The 23,236-nt window shown below is 40.9% G+C and overlaps 1 protein-coding gene across 3 annotated transcripts; it reads left to right on the top strand.

The window, feature by feature from the left end:
- The first annotated feature begins 4,858 nt into the window (after window positions 1–4,858).
- Window positions 4,859–22,201, top strand: LOC306920076 (kinesin-like protein KIF23). 3 transcript variants are annotated; one of them, XM_079496695.1, is made up of 23 exons: window positions 4,859–4,994; window positions 7,007–7,073; window positions 7,209–7,337; window positions 7,836–7,941; window positions 8,406–8,542; window positions 8,642–8,754; window positions 9,265–9,435; window positions 10,499–10,611; window positions 11,186–11,307; window positions 11,597–11,699; window positions 12,151–12,230; window positions 12,325–12,444; window positions 12,767–12,926; window positions 13,724–13,885; window positions 14,126–14,292; window positions 14,629–14,802; window positions 15,523–15,726; window positions 17,095–17,400; window positions 19,392–19,628; window positions 20,271–20,359; window positions 21,031–21,088; window positions 21,290–21,330; window positions 21,766–22,201. In XM_079496695.1, the coding sequence occupies exons 1-23, from the start codon at window positions 4,981–4,983 to the stop codon at window positions 21,779–21,781; spliced, it is 2,889 nt and encodes a 962-aa protein (XP_079352821.1). In that variant the 5' UTR covers window positions 4,859–4,980; the 3' UTR covers window positions 21,782–22,201. The 3 variants fall into 3 exon arrangements, with proteins under 3 accessions (XP_079352821.1, XP_079352822.1, XP_079352823.1); XM_079496696.1 differs by lacking the exon at window positions 17,095–17,400; XM_079496697.1 differs by lacking the exons at window positions 17,095–17,400; window positions 19,392–19,628.
- Window positions 22,202–23,236: the final 1,035 nt, after the last annotated feature.

The raw sequence follows: 23,236 nt of genomic DNA, 5'->3' as shown, positions 1-23,236 counted from the left end.
TGCCCCTGTTTTTTAAGTCCAATCCTGGCATGCATCTCATTTATTTATAGTAACATGTCAGAGACGTGTGTCTGTTTTCCTAGTTCTAGAAGTAGATTGCCAGCTTTAACCACTAAGGCCTCACTCACACTGTTGCAACATGCATACAACATTTGTCTTGTGTCTTGTCTGTGTTTAATGTCCGTGTTTTAGGCTGTGTTGTGCCCCCCTCCCCCCCATCAAACAAAAATGTTTTGTCAAACCATGTGACTTCCATTGGAAATGCATTGGGACGGCCATTAAACACGGACAAGACACAAGACACGGACAGCCGTCTCAATAGTGTGACTGAGGCTTCATAGTAAGAACAGACCTGGGGTTGCAACTGTCCTACTTGGACTGCATTTCTCCATTTATACTACACAATATCTCTTCGCCAAAAATAGCCAATCTATTTTGGGGCCAAAGTTCTCCCCAGAATAATGCTGGGGTTCAGGTGACAGATGTCACCATCTTCAAGAAACCAAACCAACAAACCATTAATATGATATTCTTTAAATAGTTTTGAGAGGGAAAAAAGCTGCTATTTGTCCCAAAGTGACTGCAAAAGATTGCTGCTATTTGTTTCAAAAAGCTTTATACCATGTATATAATGATGCAATGTGACTTAGCTCTGTTTACACAATGCTGTACCCCCTCCAACTGTATCTACTTTCCCTATTTTCAACTGTTTTATTATATTTTGACATTTGCTTTGGCAATTTAAATGTATGTTTAAACATACATTTACATCGCCAACGCAAGTGTTATCATGCCAATAAAGCTCCTTTGAATTGAACATTTTAATTGATATTCTTTCTGGAGGCCACTAACTGGGAAAACACGTTGAAGGGACAGAACAGGTCAGAACAGGTCAGCTCCATATATGGAGAAGGGTGGCAGCGGGGGCAGTGTCTGGCCTACATGTTTTTCCCTTTTTTACTTTGTTTATATGATGATTTCCTGTTAAGTGTATATTTGTACGTCTCTAAATGTTCTGATGAATTGAAAAAGGTGGACCCTGTTGTAAAGACGTGTAAATGCTTAATCATGGTTCGTCCACGTTTTTGTATTGACTTGCGCTTTCGTTTGAAATGTATCCATACTGTGAAATAAAAATGTCAATCAATCAATCAATCAATCAATCAATGTGGTATATTATGGGTTCAAATAACAGCTGTTGATAGGAATACTTTTATCAGGGCTGAATATACGTGTCTGTACTTGCCATTTCCGTGGCAAATTTTGTTGCATTTTCTTTTTTACACACCATTATAATGTTCTTATTTTGATCATAAGACCCAATTACTGAATGTCAGTCTCTAGGTTTTCCACAGAATAGTATGACACTGATTTACTATGACATTATGGCATATTAGAAAAAAACCTCAAAAGTGCACATATGTATAGCTATGAGTAAATTTACTTATAGTTACTACACCACTGGTAAGGGGGAGGGGGCAGTCAAATCCAGGCATGGCAACACATGTTACTGTATGTAACTCATTCTGCTTCTTTGAGGCCATGACTCAATAACAACACAATATCAGAATAATAAACGTGTGGATGCCAGGAGGAGAAGTCCCTCTCCTGTCCAACCCCGGGATGCTGCAATATTAGAATACTTTATTAGACAGAAATGTAAACGAGCATGTGATGTGGTACAGTAAGACATCAAAACTAAAATTAATCAATTAACATAGCATACGCATACAAAATTAACACAATATAACATATCAACAAATACAGACACTATTAAAGACATGCATTTTAGCTCCCTCATGGTCTCCTGATAGGTGTTTTCTCAGGGCAATTTTGAAAGAAACCAGTGTTACACATCCTTTAATCGAATGGATGGTATTCTATATTTTGGAGGCAGAGGTAGAATGAGTATACTTTCCAATGTTTATTCTAAATGTGGGTGGTACCAGATCGTTGCCGCTCCCTCCAGTGTTATGGCTGTGCCTGTGTGGGTGTCAATCATGTGTCTTAAATACCAATCTCAGTTCTATTTGCTTAAGCCTGTCTTACCTTGAGCCATCCCAAACTAGCAGAGTGTGTTGGAATTAGGTGGGAAGGCAGAGAAGAAGTAGTCGTATTGGTTTGCTTTGGAGGTCTGAAGGCCATGACAGCCAGGCACAACAGTGTAACAAATGCATACTTTGGCAGTCTTTGTTTTGACACCACCCTTTATTAAATGAAACAATGAGAACCAATGATTCCACCTACCAGGCTCTGATGAGGCTGTTCTTGACGTTCAGCAGAGGCAAGCAGTACAGATATATGATGTCATGCCACTGGATTGTGGAATTACTGGCTTTTGGAGAATGTACCGACACAGAAGCCAGTCACAAACTAAACTGGGCATGACTACTAAGCACACTAGACACTACTTGAGATGTCACGACAACATACAAATTAAATTAGTATACTATACTAATTTAGTCTGGTGATCAGGTCCAGTGCCAGGGCAGAGACCGGGCAGAGGCTTTCTGGACAACCGGAAATGCATGCCCCACCCAGTTATTATGTATGTGTCCCTTTTATGCCCATATATGGAGTTCTTTGTCAGGCATGCCCAAATATGGAGAACATATTTGCGAAGTCAGAACAGGCCAGACCCTGCCCAGGGGCCCTTATGTCCAGAGCACGGGCAGAGGCCATTTGTGGGGGTTCTGGACAACCGTGGGTCCGACCGACCTGACACCGGGCACTGCACTCGCTGTGAGGCGTGGGGGTGTGGGACTTGTGTGTCTTATTTAAAGAACGGTTCTCGAGTTGCGTGGATACAGCCGTACACACGTACGTACAGACGTACAGAGACATAGTGCATTTATAGATAGATGAAAAAATACATGAAAAATAAAAGGATAGTCACTCGCCCGACCCAGTGTTTGGGAACCATGCTGTACATATCAGTACGAAGGACCTCAATGGACACAAGCCATAGGCTTTCTTGGGTTTTAAATCCTCTTAGCAGACGTTGTATATACAACTTACATTGTTACTTGCGCACGCAGAGTGCGTAAGTACTGCGATCGGCTGGATGTCCCTCTTTGCGTGGGACAGTCCCTCATTTCCAAGACTTTTCAGGTGTCCCACAAATTGAGACCCTGTCCCACATTGGGACAGGCAGGCAATTGCATCAGTGTTCAAATACCCTAATAGTTTAGTCCCCTTGACTCCCCTAATAGTTGGCCTTCTGTTGTAAAGCTCTCTCATTGTCTCTTCTTGCAAGATGTGTTTTTAAGCCTGTTAAAATAGCATAAAAATAAAGCATGATTTTAAAACAAACTGTGAGACACCAGAGGAGTTTATTAATGATAGCCAATAGGCCTATGGTCGAATATGACATCAAGGCATTTAATATAGCACTCAAATAGAAACTCAAGTAGTAAGTTGCTAACCCGGTACTCCAGTATCGCTTGTGTGGGACAAGTGGGATGGGGGGATCCCACTTGTCCCACACAAGCGATACTGAACAGTTTGGATCTGGTCACCCTAGTGTGTGTGTGTGTGTGTGTGTGTGTGTGTGTGTGTGTGTGTGTGTGTGTGTGTGTGTGTGTGTGTTTGTGTGTGTGTGTGTGTGTGTGTGTGTGTGTGTGTGTGTGTGTGTGTGTGTGTGTATGTATGTATGTATGTATGTATGTATGTATGTATGTATGTATGTATGTATGTATGTATGTATGTTGGGGTAAGAATGGGGGTCCCTTATTGGCTGTTTGATGGCGACGTAACTAAGGTACGTTTCAAGGTTGGTATAAGGTCAATAACGGGCCTAAAGGATTTAGAACAGCAGTTGTTCAACGTTCAACATTTACTATGAGATTGTGCATTTCCCGTCAGTCAGTCAGTCAGTCAGTCAGTCTGTTGGTCACCCCAGACATCATGTGACGTCATCAATATTAAGCCCATATATGGAGATCCCTGATGTCATTAATATTGGAAAGCAAATCTACATCTGACCTCAAGGCTCAAACCCTTAGATCTCCATATATGGAGCTGACCTGTTCCGACATTCCATCTGTTGATCCTTGTCCATCCATCCTTCCTCTTCGTTGTCTCCCGGTGCCCAAACTTATTAGTGCAGCAGCCGTTTTCTCAACAGGCCGAAAATGAAGGCCCGGCCCTACATCAAACCCTGTACACTCAAGACACAGTTTCACATTTTGGTGGCACTGGCATAGGAGCGAAATGCATTTAAAGTCCCTTGTTTGAGCCGAATCTGGGTTGCACATCATCACATGGTTTGTTCCCTAATCACCTCCACCATCTGTTCTCCTCTCCTCCAGGTTAGATTGCATCCAGCTCACTGATGTGCATCACAAGATTTTAATTTCATATCGACTTTCTAATGTTTTAATTAAACGATTAAATATAAACACACATGCATGCAGTCTGAACTTTCTCTGTTTCACTCCAATGTTTACAAACATTATAAACAATAAACAAGTGATTTATTTGATCTGTTATGGTATCAAGCTCAAACCAAAGATGATTATTTTTTTCAGCAGATCGCCAAGCCCACAACGCGACGCACTGTGGGGCTTGTAGATCTGCGCACAGTGTCATAGTTTCACCAGAGTAATCTAGTAAGAGAGTGGTGACACGCTTTGATCTCGCCGCAAAGCGAGTGCCTATGAGTGATAGTTCCAAGCATTGCTCCTATGGCTGGAACTATTCCATTGAGATAGAATGAGCACTTCCGCATTCCATTGTTACAATGCGAGTCAACGGGAGCGTCATTACGAGTTTCAGTATGGTTTCACCAGTGGGCGGGCCTTCAACCAGCTGATTGCGCCGTCTGCTCTGTGATTGGTCCAAACGGACCAACCGACGGCGTTCCTCAAGAGGGAAACATTTTCAAATCCATGTTGCAACAGCACAACGACAACAGAGAGTTCAACCAGTCCCGAGTAGAGCCTTCTTCTCAGTTTGTTTGGAAATAAAGAGGACAACACAATGCAACGGCCAGGGTGAGAAACAAAGCAGTTGTATTATCTTTTCAACGAAATCACATGTAATGTATGATTCGTCACTAACTAACGCTAACGCACTTTTATTTGTAAATAGTTGGAGCTAACGGTTGCTAATGCTATTTGCTAACGTACACTCTCGAACTAGGTTAGCTGTTAGCTCGCTGGCTATCAAGTCTACTAATCTAGAGAACTAGCAAGTGAGAATGTGAGATACCGGTAGCTCTGTTCACACAAAGCTGTACCCCCTGTATATATTTTGATTGTTTTGTCACTTACTTTGGCTAGCCGAAGATTTAGACTCTCGTAGATGTATTTAGAATTGATAAATACATCTACGAGAGTCTGCTATACTTTGTCCATATAAACGTATGAAAGGCTAAGGCAGGCAGGCAGCGGATTCCGGTTATTCCGGTTACAGGGTTTAAAGTTCTCAGTCCTAGGGACTGATTTCAGTCCTGAGGATTTCATAGGGGTCATTTAATGACATCAGTGCAGATTTGCAAAAAATCATTTTCAGTCTTGGGATTTTTGGGGGCTTTAAGCCCTGCGGTTAACGTTGGCTTGTTGTTCTGGCACTGCAGACATCATAATTAGAGCAGTAGTTCTAAACCTTTTCAGGCCGCGACCCTCCAAAATAATTTGACTTGGGGAGTGGGGACCCCCCCCCAAAATAATCATATTTGAACTGGGGACCTCCCAAAGTGCTTTGAACTGTACTATGGACCCACCACCATAACAACCACGACCCCTTTTCCACCAGTTGGTTCCCAATACAATTCAGTTCTTTTTGGTTCTTAGTCCATAAGCCAGAGCTCCAAAATTGGAACGTTAATTAGGAATTGAGTGGGCAAAACTATACCTATATTAAATTGTTTATAGGACTTAGGATCAATATAAGTAAATTAATATATCATAACCCTTCCACAGTAGTTAGCTTTTTGTTTTCCTATATAATGTTGCATATTTAAAAAGTACCACCTCAAAAAAGGTTTGTCTCTCTGGGTACCACAATTATGACTTGTTAAAAATACAGTAGCGTACACCTAACCTATCCCATTCTAATCACACAGCAGGGACATTTATTCTAATTAATATATCAAAATATAAGAATATTTTCCCACAGTTGTCAGCCAAAAATGAACGATAATAAAACTGGCACTCTTACAGTTCTCACACGACACACACACACACACGGGATACTTTCACTGTCTCTCTCACACACACGCACACACACACTAGTGACAAGTTTTACTTTAACGATTGAGAAAAATGCGTGAGAAATTTCACTTTTACTGCAGCTTCGCGATGCGCAATGCAGTTGAAATGCAGTCAAAATATTCTCCTTGTTTTCCACACTTTTATAGTCCATTTTAGGCCACTGCGTTGTCACGGTTTAGTTTGTTGTGATCCGCTCGGCACAAAGCCAACAACAAAACCTGCACCCCCCCATCACCCCCACCTTTTTCATGTTCGGAAAGATTTCTCGTACCACCAGAGAAGGTCCTTCGTACCACTAGTAGTACTAGTACCACAGGTTGAGAATCACTGCAATAAATCATTGTCTTTGTGTAAGTAATCAACAGGAAGTTTCATGGTGATAACAATTGGTATGGTTTTGCCCACTCAATTCATAATTTACAATCCAATTTTGGAGTAACTTCTGGCTCATGGACCAAGAACCAAAAAGAACCGAACCGGTTCCCAATTTCCCATTGGGAACCAACCGGTGGAAAAGGGGTCTAAGAGTTGTAGGAGTTTGACTCTGTTCCACAAATAAATATTGCGAAAATAGCAGATCTACAAGCTCACAACACCTCACATTGCAAGGTATTGTAAGCGAGTACTTTTTCCCACCCACAATGGGCCAATGTGAGCATTCCTTAAAGTGTCACTTTACTGTCATCTAGGGACCCCCAAACATCACACAGGGACTGACTTACAGGTAACGTTAACTTGCGTTACACATCTAGATCCATGTTGCCTCTAAAACCATCTTTACTCTTCTACAGAAAAGGTAAAACTCCACGGAGGCATGGCCAAAAGAAGACCTCCAACACAGAGAAAGACCCAGTTGGCGTAAGTTCACAACAATGCATCTTCACTCTGCTCTTGTTTTAATCTTAGCTGTGTTCTTGTCAAATAAAAAAACAAAAGAAGTGGTCTGGAATTGTATTCAATAATAAAATGTAATCGCGGTGTTTCTCTGTGTAGGTGTACTGTCGTATACGTCCACTGGGGGCAGAGGACGTGGAATGTTGTATTGAGATGATCAGCAACAGCACCATTCAGCTCCACCCTCCCGATGGCCTCAAAGCGAACCGCAACGGGGAGTTTAAAGAGGTACGGCGGTCTAATGCAGCGATTCCCACACTTTTCAGGTCGAGACCCAAAAGAGAGATCATTAGACGTTTGCCCGGCCGGGACCCAAACTAGTGAAAATAGCCGATCGACAAGCTCGCAACGTGTTGCTTCACGCCACGTTGCAAGCTTATAGATTGGCTATTTTCACTACTACTTCATCTATATATCTTTTTTTTATCCATGCAATATCTTAGATAAGGTTGTTTTTTGTTTTTCTCAAATTAAATGAGATTTTTTTACTCAAGGACCCATAAAAATGGGTCCTTGTCGTGACCCACAAATGGGTCACGGAAACAGTGGTAACATGATCTAGTCCAGCGGTTCTCAACCTTTCTGTTAGCACGGCCCGGCTGACACTGACGGTTCTTAAAAAATATCTGACTTCTCTCTCTCTCTCTCCCTCTCTCCCTCTCTCTCTATATATCTCTCTCTCTCTCTCTCTTTCATAATGCTTGTTCTTCTCTTTGTATTTGTCAGACGCAGTACTCCTTCAAAAGGGTGTTTGGCATCAAAACCACTCAAATGGAGCTGTTTGAAGATGTGTCCATGCCGCTGGTCGAGGATCTCATTCGTTGTAAGAATGGTAAGCAAGCAAAACGGTGTGTTTATAAGCATTTGAAAATGTTACTTCTGATGAGTTTAAGGATCAAAATACTGAATTGGGATATTGCTTGTTTCACACAGCCTCATCGATTTTCTCAGTCGCCACAACTGATTTCACAGTCATTTGGATTCTATAGAAGCCAGCATGTCTTCTATAGAAGCATGTCATGCACAGAAAATAGGTCATCTACGGTGTCTTGTAAGCTTGTAGATGGCCTATTTTTTGGTTATTCGTTATTTTAAGTTTAAATCCTATTAAATGACCTCAGACATTCTTCAACTGGTGTACTGTATGTATGTACATCACAATTCTACACATTGTGCTAATTGTTTATGAAACGGTGCTAGTGTGTGGTGGGCTAGTCCTTTCACACTCTTTCACAGATTAGATTAACAAACATTTGGTGGGATTTTATTTTGCTTTAATCCCTATTCCCTGCACAGGTCTGCTGTTTACATATGGTGTCACAGGCAGTGGCAAGACCTTCACCATGACCGGCTACCCTGGCGAAGGCGGACTGCTTCCTCGTGTGCTAGACATGCTGTTCAACAGCATCGGCCCCTTGCAGGCCAAGAGATTTGTAAGGATTCATTCAATTGTATTTTAATGTTGTTGATCTCAAGTACTAGTAGTGAAGATTTTGACCGTGGTGTGAACATTTGCTTGTCGTCCCCGTCAGGTATTCAAGCCGGACGATAAGAACGGGATGGAGATCCAGAATCAAGTCGACGCCCTCCTGGAGAGACAGAAGAGAGAGAATCAACCGCTGCCGCCCAAAACGCCCTCCTCAAGGTAGTGATTTTATTTACTGTTTAGAGTTTACTGTGCCCTAGTTTTGTTTTGCTTTTAAACTGTGTTTTGTATCAACTGTTTTTAACCTGTACGGCGACCTTGAGTGCCCTGAAAGGCGCCTTATAAATAAAATGTATTATTATTATTATTATTATTACTGTTTTGAGTATTTTTGCTCACTTCTGCGTTGGACAGGAAAGCATAGGGAGAGAGAGGTCGCTGAGGACAGAGGATTGAATACCTCTGATCTAGGGGGACGCGGTCTAGCGTGCAGCCGTGCATGCATGTGCACGTTATTATTTTTTTTGGTACCACTGTGTGGTACTGCGTTCTACAACCATGACACCACTGGCTATTAGACAATAGCAGATAACTTGATCAATCTTGACAGTGTGAGAACTATTGATTTTGAAAGTATTTGTAAAATCGGCCATATTAATGAGTTAACTGTCCGATCTAGACAATTGTACATGAGGCTGTGTGTGTGATATATTTGGTTCTGCGTTTCAGACAAAAGGCGGACCCAGAGTTTGCAGACATGATCAGCCCAGAAGAAGCGTGCAAATCCTCAAGTGTGGATGAAGACAGTTGTTACAGCGTCTTTGTGTCTTACATCGAGATCTACAACAACTACATATATGATCTCCTGGAAGACACGCCATATGACCCCATCAGACCAAAGTAAGCACGGACTGGGTTGGCGTGTGTTTTTCAAACACCAATTATGGCTCATAATAGAGGGCGGGTCATGATCATCATACCCGGAAGATATGTGGGAACGCCTACTGAGTGGCAAAATACTACAAACGGAAAAGTCCCACTCACTTTATGCATGCGCAGATTGTTCATCTTTTGTTCATGATTGCAGGTACGCAGAGTCAGAAGTTTTAGAACTCGCCTCGTGCACATATAATATATGCTGATATACGTAATTGTGGTGAATCCATATACAACTATGTTTCACCTGAAAGCCTGGTAAAAGGTGTGGTAGATTAATGTTTTGCTGTCCATTCCTGGGATTATGGCACAAGGTTTAGTTCAATTCTGACGTTGTCCAGTGGCTCAATGTTGTTCAAAGGCTGAGGTTTCTCTATCGTTTACCATAGTCAGTCAGTCACTCATATTTGATTTATATTTCATGCAATATCAAACAATAAGTCTATGGCAAAACCCAGATAGAATGTGTGAATTACATCAGACTTCGTTGCTCAATAGTATTTGGGTTGAAAAATCCTATTTTTTTTACTAGGTGGCTTGGTGGAGGAACACCTGTACGGAACACTGAGTTCATGTATGTCACCAGTGAATAATGCATAACTGTAGTCTGTATCCTAGTTGTAACGTCTTGCCTGTAGCTGACATTTCAAACGGCTCCTACTCCACTAATAGACTTCCACCCATTCCCCCCTCATCCAACACCCTGTATGTAGCATCATTTAAGTCGCTTATTTATTAGCCCTCTGCTTACTCTTCATTAACAAGCTATTTTTCATGGCTCGGCTATTTTTCATTTGGATTGGAGACTGCTTATGCTTCCTTGAATGCCTGTGCAAGTGTGCAGTGTCTGGAGGTTTTCAGTATGCATGTTGTGCGTCTACCAATTGCCCTAACTTTACAACAGCTATTTCAGTTTGCAACTTTGAGATGAACTAACTTTCAACATTTTCATGACATGTCTCAGCAAAGACACATTGTTGTAAAGCATGTTCTAAACTTAATGCATACCGGTGTTAACTGTTTTCAGAGCGCCACAGTCCAAAATTCTGCGTGAAGATCAGAACCACAACATGTATGTGTCTGGCTGCACAGAGGTTGAGGTGAAATCCACAGAGGAGGCTTTTGAAGTCTTCTGGAAGGGTGAGCCTCTCATAACTACTTGGCTAATGTCTATTAAAGTAAAAGGAGAATTCCGGTCTAAACGTTTTATCTTAATCTGATGTTATATCCAATAATGAGGTGAAAAATTACATAACATAACAACGCAGCTCTGACCGTGCACGCTGGGTCTTAGGCTAAATCACTTATTTTGATCGCTCAATTCATTTTGTTTTCCTACACATCTGTCTTTAATAATGAACAAAGTCATTACAGTGTTTTGTCCGAAAGGGGCTTCTGTAACACGGCGAATGAGCCTAAAGCCAAACCACACCAAAGGGTCAGGTCGGGACAACGTTAAAAAAAAAAAAAAACGCTTTGTCCCGACCCTCTTGTGTGGTTTGGGCTTTAGAACCAGCGCCCAATGCTCGGAGCTGCGATAAACCCCTGTGAATGTATTTTTTTCCCTCTACCACTGGTTGTTGGATATAATAAGATGGATAGCGCTGGTCTGGAATTCTCCTTTAACCTGCATTTGTTGGTCATACAGGGTCAATACCATTCTATACTAAAACAAATAATACGTACGGCATGTTAACGGTTTGCTGTTTTCTAGGTCAAAAGAAAAGAAGAATTGCGAACACGCAGCTCAACCGCGAGTCCTCTCGCTCCCACAGTGTGTTCACAGTCAAACTGGCCCAGGCACCACTCGACGCAGATGGGGATCACATTCTCCAGGTGAACACAGACGTTCCCATTTCTGTCCCACAAACTTTGGGTATCTCGCACTCGTAACTGTAGCTAGTGACTGCAGTCGCCACGACTGATATCCTTTTTTTTTCAGCCACTTGGATTCTATAGAAGCCTTCTATGAAAGCATGTCAAGCACCAAAAAAATACAGTACAATAAACATGAATGTCTCAGACATTTCATAAAATCAAAGGTTAAAGCCTCAATCTATGATTTCTTCAACTGGTCAACATTTTCACTCATGAGATTTTATTTTGCTTCATTCCATGATTGCAGGATAAGAACCAGGTGAACGTGAGTCAGTTGTGTCTGGTGGATCTGGCGGGAAGTGAGCGCACCAGCAGGACCAGAGCCGAGGGCAGCCGCCTCCGTGAAGCCGGTCAGTTCACCGTGTGCATCGTTGCTTGTGCAGACTTGCATTTGAATGTACCTACATGCCACTAGACCAGGGGTCTTCAACGTATTTCAGGCCATGGACCCCTCGGTTGACAGAGAGATGAACCATATAGTTTCATCGTTTGACAGCACGATCATAGTGTATTTTGGATTCATGTTGATTTGTATTTTCAGACATTCGTCGCTTTTTTATCCATTACACCAAACCTCTTTGCCGACAATAGCGATCTACAAGCTCACAATGTCTCACAGCGTGCAGTGTTGTGAGCTTGTAAATCTGCTATTTTTGGCTAAAGTTCTCCTTAGACTATGGATGGTTCAGGTGGTTAATGTAAAAGTATTTGGACCCATTGTAGTAACTCTGAGGACTGCCTGTTGAAGAGCCCTGCTTTAGACTATTAAATGATATGCCTGTCGTGATGTCCCAAATACAGGCAACATCAACCAATCTCTGATGACACTACGCACGTGCATAGAGGTTCTGCGAGAGAACCAGATGTGTGGGACAAATAAGGTTGGTTTTCGTATATTTTGTTTTATATTAACGTTCTCTTGGTTATCTCTCAGTAACTGTGGTTCTCACTGACTGAGCTTCCTCTTCTGAGCAGATGGTGCCATACAGAGATTCAAAAGTCACACATCTGTTCAAGAATTACTTTGACGGTGAAGGAAAGGTCAGGATGGTGGTGTGCGTCAATCCCAAAGCAGATGATTACGAAGAAACGATGGTAAGACTGACTGGTTGATTTGTAGTGAGAGAATTTCTGAACGTTTGTTAAAATCAACATGAAGTTGTACTTATATATTATAGTCGCTGTCCTGCAGAAACCACCTAGCTCCATTTTTCATTATTTTTGTCTCGATAAATCAATTCTATTGAACACCCTTTCCGCACAGTGTTGGTCAGAAAATATTGAAGCAAATGGAAAGCATTAAAATGTACTTGTGTGACAAAACCAGCTAACTCCAACTCCTTGAATCTGAGCAGTTAAAATGACAAATTTGATAATTGATGGCAGTTCTCATTGGTTGCCATGTTTTGTGTTGTAGCTGGTCATGCGTTTTGCAGAGATGACACAGGAAGTGGAAGTAGCCCGGCCAGTAGACCGGCCCATCTGTGTGCTTGCTTCTGGACGTCGACACAGGAACCAGGCCTTCAAGGAGGAGCTGTCACGCAATCTGGACGAGCGGGGGGGACCCATCCACCCTGGTAATGTGCTTCTGAAAACTGTAACGTTAGCTGGGAACAGTGCATTTATTTATAAGTCTAGAAACATTTTAGAGACGCACTTGCGAGCCTTATTAATTTCACTAATTCTATACTGTTCACATGGATTAAAGTTCTCAGCCGCCATGACTGATTTCAGTCATTTGGATTCCATAGAAGCCAGCGTGTCTTCTATGAAGCATGTTGTACAGCCGATCTACAAGCTCTCAGTGCGAGCTTATAGGCTCACCGCTGTTGCCGCTTATAGCAATATGTTCAGAAGCATTTTCCATCAAATCTTTTGTTTGTCTAAAAGCAAAGGTTTAAAGCCTCAATCTGTGATTTCTTCACCTGGAGGAAAAATGTTACTAAAACATAACTTAACATATTGTGTTAATTGTAGGGATGTTAATAGTTAATCGATTAATCGCCGTCACACATTAAGACTTGGTCACACCTAAGTAGGTTGGGAGTGGCTTATTGTTGGTATCCGCCAGTAACAGTCTGTCCCTGTTACAACCCCTGGGAGATGGATGCTGAGGTGGAGCGCCACACCTACCATCAGCTCCCACTAGTACTTACAACAACTACCACATCAGCTCCCAGTACTTGCAGCACGACTTGCCGCACCCAAGCTGTGCTACTAACACGCTGAGTTGGCGGTGCCCATATCGAACCCATGACTTTGTTTTCCAAAGGCGAGACGCCGCGAGAGCTCTACCAACTGAGCTACCCGGACACTAATACACAAACATTTTCAGTTTCTACTTTGCTTGAATCCATATGTTCACTGTTAACAGATGACCCAACATCGCTGACTCAGCTCATGGACAGCCTTCCTCCCCTGCCTCCATGTGAGTTGGTGGACCCGGCAGATGACCAGACGTTGCCTCGTCTCATAGACGTTCTAGAGCGAAGGATTCACATCCGCCAAATGATGAGTGAGCAGTTCAAGAACAGAGGTAAGGATCTGTAGCTCTGGTATTGTGAATTCTATGCTACTGCTATAGCCTCTGCCCTAACAGCTTGGTCTGGATTATCTGGATACGTCACAGTCACCATGTTGAGGTCTTTGTGTTTACTTCAAAACCATGTTTACTTCATAGTAACCATGTTGTCTTTGTGATTATTTCATAGTCACTATGTTGAGGTCTTTGTGCTTACTTCATCATAGTAACCATTAACCATGTTGTTTTCTTCAGTCTCCATGTTGCGCTCCATGCAACAAGACTTTGACAGCCTCACTGCCACTAAGGAGAACTACATCCATGAGCAGAGAGCCAAGCTGGACGAGAAAGACAAAATCATGTCCAATCAGAAGGCTGAAATGGAACGACTGGAGAAGAAATCCAAAATGCTGGAATACAAGGTTTCCTCCCTAATTCTCCTTTTTCTGTAATCTACTCAAGTACTCATCCTTTGCCTGCCATGCTACTTTTATTATTTTTAACCCATTCAGGACGTGAACCCCTTTTGGGGTTCTTGTGCTATGTACAGTATATAGCAACATAACTTTTGTGATTTTTGGAATAAATATCTGAAGTTTTTCAGAAAACTTAGGTCAGGATTTAAAAGGTGTTTTAGAATCTGCATATAAGCCTGCATAATTCCAAAAAGATAATAGAGCTTAATCTGTAGTAGTTATTTTGTATAGTTTTTGTTTACAACTTGGAAACTTTGTAATAAAATGCTTGTCGTCGTCCAGATCGACATCCTGCAGAAGACCACCAATATTTATGAAGAGGACAAGCGTTCGCTGCAGCAGGAGCTGGAGACGCGCGAGCAGAGGCTGCAGTCGGAGTTGGGTGAGAGGAGGCGCATGGAGCAGCGCATGCAGGGCATGGTCGTCGACACCAAGATGAAGTGGGAGAAGGAGTGTGTAAGTTGACCTTGATGGTGACATGGTGTATTTTTAACCCCAGATGGTTTGAATTCAAATATTGATAATTTGAGTTAGAATATTCTCACTAAACTGAATAGAAACCTAATGCGTGTCACCTTTTTGGTGATAAACAAAACCAAAAAGCCCAAAGTATTCTTTGTGTTCTGTTGTATTGTCTGTTTGTAAAAAAAAGAAAAATGCAATAAATATATTGTTAAAAAAAAAAACCTAGGATTTTCAGAAAACTGTCAGTATTTAGAAGACATTTTGCAGAATCGACCTCCGGTCTAAATGGGTTAAAGAAATCTGACAGTTAATCCTTTTTATGCCATGCATGTGGTCTGTCTGACGCACACGCGCCGCGCGCGCACACAAAATAAAACTTTCACTACCCTAAAAAAAAAAAAAAAGTATTCTTTATGTAACCATGGATGGGACGATATGAAAATGAAATGTTGCGATTATATTACTGTAGCAAAAATAACAGTGATTAACAACATTATCACGATAATCAAAATATGCTTATCATTTAAAATGCCACTTTTGTTAACCACTTGAATCACCACGTGACTGAAATAAGAGCGTACCAAGTGTGGTCTTTACAGTTTGTTTTGATCAAATGCAGAAGGTTTAAGTGGTGCTGAATTTGCAGCTTAACAAAAGTAAATTCATACTAGTATATGACAATTGCATTGTGCGTGTTCCTCACGTCCACAGGACAGGAGAGTGAATGCTAAACAGTTGGAGATGCAGAACAAACTGTGGGTCAAAGATGAGAAGTTGAAGCAGCTGAAGGCCATCGTGACGGAGGGCAGCGGCGGCGCTACCATCGATCTAGAAACGCCCAAGAGACCGGCCAGAGAGAGAGACCGCAACGCCCCGCCGCAAAAGAAGAGGTCCGGCTCGCCGAAGGCCACACCCGTGAGTAATTTGTTGTATTTTGCGGTTGTTTTGTAATTGATGTCGAAGGGTGTCTGTTCATTAGGTAAATGTCGTAGGATTACAGTGATGTTGAACCGCTTTCAGTGTAGCGAGTACCGCCGGGACCGTGTGTGATCATTCCAGCGGGTCCCAGCCTGGGAAATTTTGTAGTTTTTTGGGACCAATTGTTTGTTGGGACCAATTTAACGCATAGCCTAAAATCCCAAATTTGAAAACATACATTTTGTAAAACTACCATGTCTTGTTTTAAACTATCTGCCATAATTTTCCAAATTGATTGCTTGTTTCAGCTTGACCTACAGTATGTGAATCCCTTTAAATCAATTAAAATGCCATTGTGTGATTAGAGTGATGTGCACATTCAGTGCAGCAATCTATCCAGTCAGGGTTTGTCTTTCTGCATGGCGGTCAGCAAGGGAGAGCTGGAACTTGCTGGAAGTTGTAAGCTTGCAATATTGCAAAGCCCAGTGGCTAGACTGTTAGAGATGCCCGGAGACGCATTTTATTTTGGCCACTTTATTTCCATATTCCAGACAGTATGTACAACAGTATATTCAATATGGAATATTCACTGTCTGCTCTATTCCTGAATCCCGTCTTAGACGTTACAACGTTTCAGCCCCGGCCAGATGTTACCCCTTGTGTATGTGCAGTTTGTCTTTGAGATTTCATCAGGGTGAAACAACAACTTGTGTGTTATGTGTCGGACGCAGGAATAGGATGCGTATCGTTCAACATCACTATTTGATATTGGCATCTTTGTGTGTGATTCGCACATTTTGCATGAACCTCAGCGTCTATTCTGCTTCATTCCATTTCATTACTTTAACATGTTTACTCTTTGAGGAAAACCCATCTATCTTCAATACTTGACTCTCTTCAGTGTATTTTGACAGCAAATTTTGATTTCCTTTTAGTCTTTAGAATAATTTTTCATTTCGTTTTAGTCATATTTTAGTCATCTGAAAGGTCTAGTTTTAGTGGACTAATTATTCTAAGATTTTTGTCGAGTAAATCTACAGTTGATTTTGTCGACAAAATGTATGTTGGCAGGCCTTCATAGACTCATAGTGTCGTAATGGCTGTGTTTGCACTTGGTTGTCTGCTGAAAGTAGCAGATCTAGATTAGATATTTTCAGAGCGCAACCAAACGCATACAAAAGTGTTAAAATTCTACTGGTTCTCTTCTCTAGTCCGTCCCCAACATTAAGTCTTACTTTTAGTCATAGCTTAGTTTTTATTTAGTATTCCTCTGTGGAAAAAAAGGTATTCAAAAGACATATTCTCGTCATAGTTTAGTCGACGCGAAATCAACACTGCTCCCCTTCCTTCACTCACTTTTTTTAGGACACGGTCAGCCAAACTCCTTTCTGCCAAACCCCAGCCAGCCTTAGAGCAGGTCAGGAGCCCCACCACCCCACCACCTGCTCCACCTCCACCTCTACAAGTAGTCTCTCAGTAGCCTCTTGCATCTCTAACTGGGAGCAGAAGCTCCCGCTAGACCCCACCACCAGACAGGGAACCCCTCAGTACGGCAGCAGCAGCGTGGGCCGCAGGAGAGGCCAGCACTGGGCTACAGACACCGGGTCAGAGACCCCTGGCACTGGCAGACCCCACGCTGCCCACGGGCTGAACCTAGAGTCAGGTCACCGGGTTAGTAGTCAGTTTTACTATTCCTGTAGATGCAGTGGTTCTCAAAATGTATTTATTTTTTGATGGTCATGTCTGCAAACCTTTTCATTGTTACAATACAACCTTACATTTATGCAGTATTACGGTACATAAATATGTAAATATTTCCCCCTAAGAGTCAGTATGAGTCACGGAGGAAAACGTGAGAGAATAGCAGTTTCCATTAGACAGATTGAAAATATCTTCAGCCATGTATATCCATATCATAAACAAGCAGCATGCTAGCAAACAATTCAATAGTTATTTATTTCAATCATTTTATTATTTTCACAATTATATAGATCATCTTTTTCTTAAATAGACTAGTTTGAAACTCTATACCGTCATATGCATACATCTGTCGTGCAAATTATAAAAACATTATAAAGTAGTGCAAATTATAAAAACATTATAAAGTAGTCGGCGTATCTGTTTATCAGATTGTGAAAATATAATGATAAATAATAATAATAATAAAATGGGTGCTACTTTGAGAACCACTGCTGTAGAATTTCCGCTTAAGGCGTGTTCTTTGTAGTCTGCCTTTTTATTACTAAAAATGCATCCATAGTACAACAAGTAGATGCCTGAGTTCTTGTTTTGATCATGTTGGTGACATTCTTAAAGCTGCTTTTCTAGTTGTGGTAGGGCAGACTGCGCTGCCATGCTTGTAGAACCTCTAGTCATGCATCTATAGCTGCCGTACATGTAGTGTATCTGAATAGTACATACCTTCATGATTCTAACTGGAAAACTGGGTGCTCCATCCTTAATGTAGATCAGTGGTTTTCAACCCTTCATGTCAAGGTCCATCATTTATTTGGCATTTGAGCCATGGGCCACCATTTGATGAGATTTAGCATCAGAACCAAAACTTAGAATATATTGTTATCGTTGGATAATATTTTGTCCACAATTCCATTCTGTATTGATGTGGTACCATTAGGAAAGGCAAATGTTGATCACAATTCTTCTACATTATCTAATTGTGTAAATTATAGGCCTAATAAAAATGTTTGACGATTGTTTAACTCTTGAGCGTAAAACAAAATCATTTTATACTCAAGAGTTTAAGATCTTACAAGGGTCCATTTGGTTACCAACTCCATCATTTAGCTGGGGACCACCTGGAACCACCTTAAGGACCACTGTTGAAAACCACTGAATTAGATGATAATAAAGAAGGCAAGGACTGTACTCCAAATGTACTTTTTACTACTAGTGCCATGTGGATGTTTTGGGGGAATAATGCCCTTCCTCAGCTTGTGCAATGTATTGGTAATTTCACAAACGATAGACCCTGGCCGGTGGGTCAAGATGTCCACAGCTAGCAGAACCGGAAGCTATAAACACAACGCATAATGTAGGTTTAGTACAGCACCAAACAGTTTCTTCAAGTTAGTCATGTTCCCCATTTCTCAAAATGCCATTTGATGTATTTGGGAAAGGATCTTTTAAACCTGTATTCAATGGGACCCATGCATGGCTGTTATTGAGATGTAACTACTACTATTGATGATTTCTATAAAATTATTCAAGCTGCACCCACTTTCACCTTTCAGAATCACGCTTTCTTTTAATCTAATCCAAGAACAATATGAAAATGAACGTGTTGCTGGAGGATTAAGCGCTTCTCTCTTTGAACACTTTTCTTGGTGTCTTGATTTGACTAAACGACTAAAAGTACGACTAAAAGAACGACTAAAAGAACCCAAAAGTGTTGACTATTCATTCAGTTCATGCTGTAGATCTTCCAGTAATGCCGACATTCTCAATTCACCAGCATTAACTAACGCTTGCTAAACACTGGCAGTAGTTGAGGCTGTCACAATGAATGTAATAATTGTGACAGGTCTACACACAAGCCGTAGCTACTAACTCCACTAAACCCACCTCTTGCCTATAATCATGTGAAATTAATTTTCCTGGTTTTTCTTCCTCACTTGGGTTTGATTCGGTGTTTCCACCACTAGACGGCCCTGCCGGTTCATCCGCGCCACAGACGCTCGCACTCGGCGGGTGCTGGGGAGAAATGGGTAGACCACACGCCAGCTTCTAATTTGGACCTAGGCACTGTGCTGCAGCCAATCTTACCCAATGCAATCAAGGTGTCGGCCGCCAGCGAGAAAGCGCTGTCAAAATGCCACAAATATATGCTCACACACCAGGAGCTCGCCTCCGATGGCGAGATTGAGACCAGGTTGATAAAGGTAAAAAAAATGGCACGATTTTTTTATTTTGACACTTCTTCTGGGGGACCTATCCTTTGTTTTGATTTTTGGTATGCTTCATTTTAATGCTTTTAGGTCATTATTTATTCAGCATTTGTCTGAGATTTGGCCTTTCTGACCCAAAATGTAAAATATTTTGTTGTCGTTGGACGAGATTTTGTCCACAGTTCCATGCTGTATTGAACCACAAATGTTCAAAATAGCAATTATTCTACGTCCTCTAATTTTGTAGACTTCTTGTAAGTAATGCAGATGTTTAAGAATAATTGAACTCTTCAGAGAGTAAAATGAAACCAAATTGACCCAAACAAGTGAAAATAGCAGATCTACAAGCTCACAATGCATCACTTTGCCCTGTGTTGTGAGCTTGTAGGTCAGCTATTTTCCACTACTTAATAATTTGTTTTCTAATTTATGGAATTTATTTCATTATTTAAAAGGAAAGGAGACAAAACAAATTAAGGGATATTTATTTACTCGTGTCGTGACCAGGGTTCATTTTGCACTGTCAAGAGTTAAAGATTGAAGGATCCATTTGGTTACACTGTCATTTAGCTGGGGGGACCGTAATGTACTTTATTTTTGTTGTCTCTCTTATCTTGTGTGTGTTTTCATCCTCAGGGAGACGTGTTCAAAACCAGAGGTGGTGGTCAGTGTGTTCAGTTTACTGACATTGAGACGTTGAGACAGGAGTCTGCAACTGCTCCAGGGTACAATATTAAATGGATATTTATGCATGCCATTTCTATGTAAGAAAGAAGGAGAAAAAAAAAGTTCTTTGCAGGATGTATTCCTCGTCATAGTCTCGCATAGCCTGATAACTATTCCACACTCTGAATGCTAGTGTATATAGTCTGGAACTACACCTCCCGAAATGTGAGCAAGGAAGCTGGCATTTCAGTTCACAAAAATATAGCTAAATATGCTTAGATGATTTCGATTTATATTGGGATAAATTTGCGTGACTTTAAAGACTAAACAGTGGGGAGGAGGCTTCACTCCCGCTATACAGTATATTTTGCTCATGATCAGAGCTTCCACACTCCAGACTGAATGACTGGAAACATTTGAAAATTGATGGAGGCAAAAGTCTGGCTGCGTGAAACTATACTCGTCATGCCTCAACTTGAAATCCAGGTGCATTTAACACCACTGTTGAGTTTAAATGGTGCAGCAGCACACGGCTGCTTAAAAGGTTTTCCTTTCCCAGTGGGTTGATAGACATTTCGTAATTAATGTATAAATACCCGGAGGTCTCATAGTGAATGTGGAATGGATACTTTTTTATCAATACATTTGGTTAAGGTTAGGCACGGTAAATATGGTAAGATGTCAAAACTCACTAGATGTTTTTTTCCCCCTCCCTTTTCTTTCCTGTCAGTCGCAAGAGGAGATCAGGGTCTGGAGATTGTCCTGCAGGCGATATCAATGAAAATGTGGTAAGCAGTCCACTTTAAAGAAATGTGTTTTTACACTCAAAGGAGCACAGTTGAGGCCTAAAATACCTGTTTTCTACACAACTCGTTTGTTTAGGCAACTGGTAGCCTGTCCTTCCATCTGCTTTTAAATATATTCTCTATTGTTTTAATGAGCATGTCTTTGTGTAACATGCATGTTTTTTTTTTGTCTCTCTCAAATAGATTCCACTCTCCAGTATAAATGTAGCTCATGGCTATCAAAAGTAAGTGCCTCCAAATACATGTACTAATACACGGTTTCCCAAAAAGTGGGTTGGGACCAACTTGTGGGTCGGGGGACACATTTGTGTGGGTCACAAGTAAATAAATATCCATATGTTTCCTACATTTATGTTAATTATTATTATTTAAAATAATACATTTTTCATAAATTAATGATTTTTCTAAAGAATAGATGATCTACAAGCTCACAACGCAGCATGAAGTGTTGCCTTGTGAGCTTGCACTGCTATTTTAACTAGTTTGGGTCCTGGCAGGCCAATGTCAAATTTATTTTTTGGGTCTTGAGCTAAAAAAGTTTGGGAAACACTGTACTAATATTATTATGTACAGTAGGTGGGAAACGGAATATAACTTCATGTACCTGCAGTTATGAACAATAATGCAATATCTTAAACTGTTCCGTTTCATTCTTCCAGGCGCAGAAAACCTTAGATCGACGCAGTCAACGGACACAAGAAGCCTTCCTTGTCTTGTATTTTTCCCTTACCCTTTTTGTCTAGTTAAATATAAAAGACATGATTAAATGCTGGATATTTTATATATTGCAACAGGTATACTAGTATACCTCACTGAAAACAATGCATGTTTTTGACTTTTTTAATCGCACAAAATGTTTTTCTGGGTATATCAGCACCTGCATTCGGAATAGGTTATTGAAAGTGGGTGCAGCTTGAATAATTGTATTGTTTTTCGTTTTAGTAGATTTGTATATAAACATTACATTATTGTACTTGCTGTCGTTTAGCCATACCCAAAGACTATATTAAGGAATGCTATATTTTGATGCCAGTTTGTCAAAGAACATTAGCTCAATATGACCTATTTGATAATAAAGTTTAGCTTTGTTACATAGTAATGCACTTGGTTTTTAATTATTTTAATTGAGTTTGAGCTATCTTTGATAACAGACTTTTTGGCAAGAAAATTGTTTCTATAGTTACACTTCTTTGCCAAGTTCAGTGTATGCTAATGTGTGTGTATTGTGCGTCGGGGCACCCACCATATTTAAGTGATCAGACATTGTTGGGAACTTGTGTAGGGATGAGACAATGTGAAAATTACAGGTCAACGATTATTATAGCAAAAACCATTAACAATATTGCGATAATCAAAATATGCTTAAAACTTAAAATGTCATTTTTGTTTAATCACTTGAACCCCCATCATCCCTATTCTTGGGAGAACGCCAAAATTGGCGAATCGTTTTGGTGTAGTAGAGTTAAATAAGAGCGTACCAAATATGCTCTTTACAAGTCTAGATGTATAGAGGGCTTAAGTGGTACTGAATCTGCAGCTCCATAAAAGCTAATTTATCCTAGTGTAGGACAAAAGCACAATAAATTAAAATGTCTGCACTGTGATTATCACAGCGTCTTTATCACGATAAACCATAACTATTATCGTCCCATCCCTAAACTTGTTTGAGGGCCAGGGACCCATTAAAAATGTGACTGCCCCTGCGACTGAATGAAGTTCCATCGCCCCACTGGATTCATTTGGCAGTGGATGCTTGAGAAGTCATGATGGTGAGATCACAGCTTTTCAGATTTATCATTGTTCTTGCATGATGAGCTTTCATCGATGTCTAACAAAATCTGAAAGTGCTGTGATTGCTTTGTAGTAAATTAAAGCTTAGCTGGGGAATGGCTTTGATAAGAAGTGTGAGATTCCTATTAGATTCATCGGCTCATTTCTTCCCCATTAGCAGGGTTCTCAAGTAGAGCGGTTTTAATAAGGGTATCTGATTATAATTTGTACTACAGATTTCCGGTCCCTTCATCTTCTTACCAAAGGCTTTGGAGTCAACACAGGAGTAGTAGAAAAAAAGGTGGCGATCCGAGCACTCAAAATGGTTTAAAATGAAAGGGTGGATAAATATCAAGGTAC

Source organism: Electrona antarctica (genome assembly GCF_951216825.1).
Source record: "Electrona antarctica genome assembly, chromosome: 3".
In the NCBI taxonomy this organism is placed as follows: domain Eukaryota; kingdom Metazoa; phylum Chordata; class Actinopteri; order Myctophiformes; family Myctophidae; genus Electrona; species Electrona antarctica.
The sequence above is the reverse complement of the archived record's forward strand: the minus strand, read 5'-3'. Positions and strand labels throughout refer to the sequence as shown.